This window comes from Hakea prostrata, chromosome 6 (assembly GCF_041222555.1).
Source record: "Hakea prostrata isolate BN-2017 chromosome 6, UWA_Hpros_2, whole genome shotgun sequence".
NCBI classification, from domain to species: domain Eukaryota; kingdom Viridiplantae; phylum Streptophyta; class Magnoliopsida; order Proteales; family Proteaceae; genus Hakea; species Hakea prostrata.
Window position 1 is genome coordinate 10,787,974 of NC_142605.1, and position 1,333 is coordinate 10,789,306.

General features: G+C 42.2%; 1 protein-coding gene across 1 annotated transcript; it reads left to right on the plus strand.

The window, feature by feature from the left end:
* The first annotated feature begins 563 nt into the window (after window positions 1–563).
* LOC149012230 (uncharacterized) lies at window positions 564–1,043 on the plus strand. Its single transcript, XM_089157556.1, has one exon. The coding sequence runs from the start codon at window positions 564–566 to the stop codon at window positions 1,041–1,043; it is 480 nt and encodes a 159-aa protein (XP_089013682.1).
* The last annotated feature ends 290 nt before the right edge of the window (window positions 1,044–1,333 follow it).

Genomic DNA, 1,333 nt, shown 5'->3' on the forward strand with positions numbered 1-1,333 from the left:
CTTGGTCGATTGATTGGTCGACTGGGCCAATCGACCAAGCAGTTGACCAAAGGACCCAGTAGCTCCAATTTCTGATGAAATTTGGAAAATTGTGATTTTTGTCCTATGATTGCATATTTGATGACTAAATGGAAGTATATGAGTATGATTTAAGAATTTCAATCATTTGGACTTGTGGATTTTGTCGAATCTTCGATTTTTGGTGTTTTTGACGTTTCGGTTTTTGCATAATGGTTCTGTTAAGAAGTGGTCATGGTGGATCAAGTAGCCATGAAGGTGGTGAGATACCTTTCGATTCTGAGATACCCCTTGATGGTTCTGATCAGCAGACCCACACTGGTGATCAAGGTACTCATGACGTACCCGGTGCCCCGAACATCGGAAGTTTCCGTGATATTGCCAACATCATGGGCAATATAATGCAATAGCAAGCAAACTAGTTCAATTAGATATTTGTGGCTTTCATGACTCTGCATAATGAGACTTGTGCTGGTGTTAATGGGAATCCTCATGCCGCAGTCCTGAATGCGGAAAGGTTGGCTGGAACTCCTCATACTCGTCTGATGGAGAGTTTCTTGAAGCTGCAAGTGGCTATCTTCACCGGAGTGTCCAAATATGTTTTGTTTCCGAACAAGTGGCTACGAGAGTTAGAAAAGGCTTTTCGTCATTTGCAGTGTTCTGAAGCTCAAAAGATTTTGTTCGCTAAGCAGATGCTTCAACACGAAGCTAACGCTTGGTGGATCTCTACTCGTCCTATCTTGGAAGCTTTGCACACTGGTGGACTGACTTGGCAAATTTTCAAGGAAGCATTTTGTAAGAACTATTTCCCTGAAGCCGTACAGGATGCTAAGGAAGCTAAGTTTATGGCTTTGATGCAAGGATCATTGTTTGTGTTGGAATACCAACAGAAATTCGAAGAGCTCCATTTCTTTGCTCATGATTCTTTGAAGCCTGATCGTGCTAAAGCAAAGAAATTAATTAAAGGATTGCGACCTGCAATCAAAGCATATCTCACAATTCAGCCTATTGAAAGCTATGCTTAAGAGGTTCAGAATTCAAAAAAGTTGGAAGAGACTGAAAAGGAAAATGCTTGTGTGCAAAGACCTTGGCAGTCAAGGAATCCTGGATTAGTTGACCGTACTGAACAGCGCTTTGTTAGACTTGCACCTTACCCTACTCCTGCCTTTCAGCCTAGGAGTGTAGGTTAGAGTCCTAGATTTCAGCAAGCCGGCCAGCATTTTCAGTATGGTGGGAATAAACAAGATGTGAATATTTCGAATGATATGAATTCTAGACCTTTGGTTTAGAAGCCCCCAGCCACAGCTATCCCAGT

What these genes read in the sequence shown, in the direction of transcription:
- LOC149012230 (XM_089157556.1), top strand. Translation starts at nt 564, where the DNA reads ATGGAGAGTTTCTTGAAGCTGCAAGTGGCTATCTTCACCGGAGTGTCC.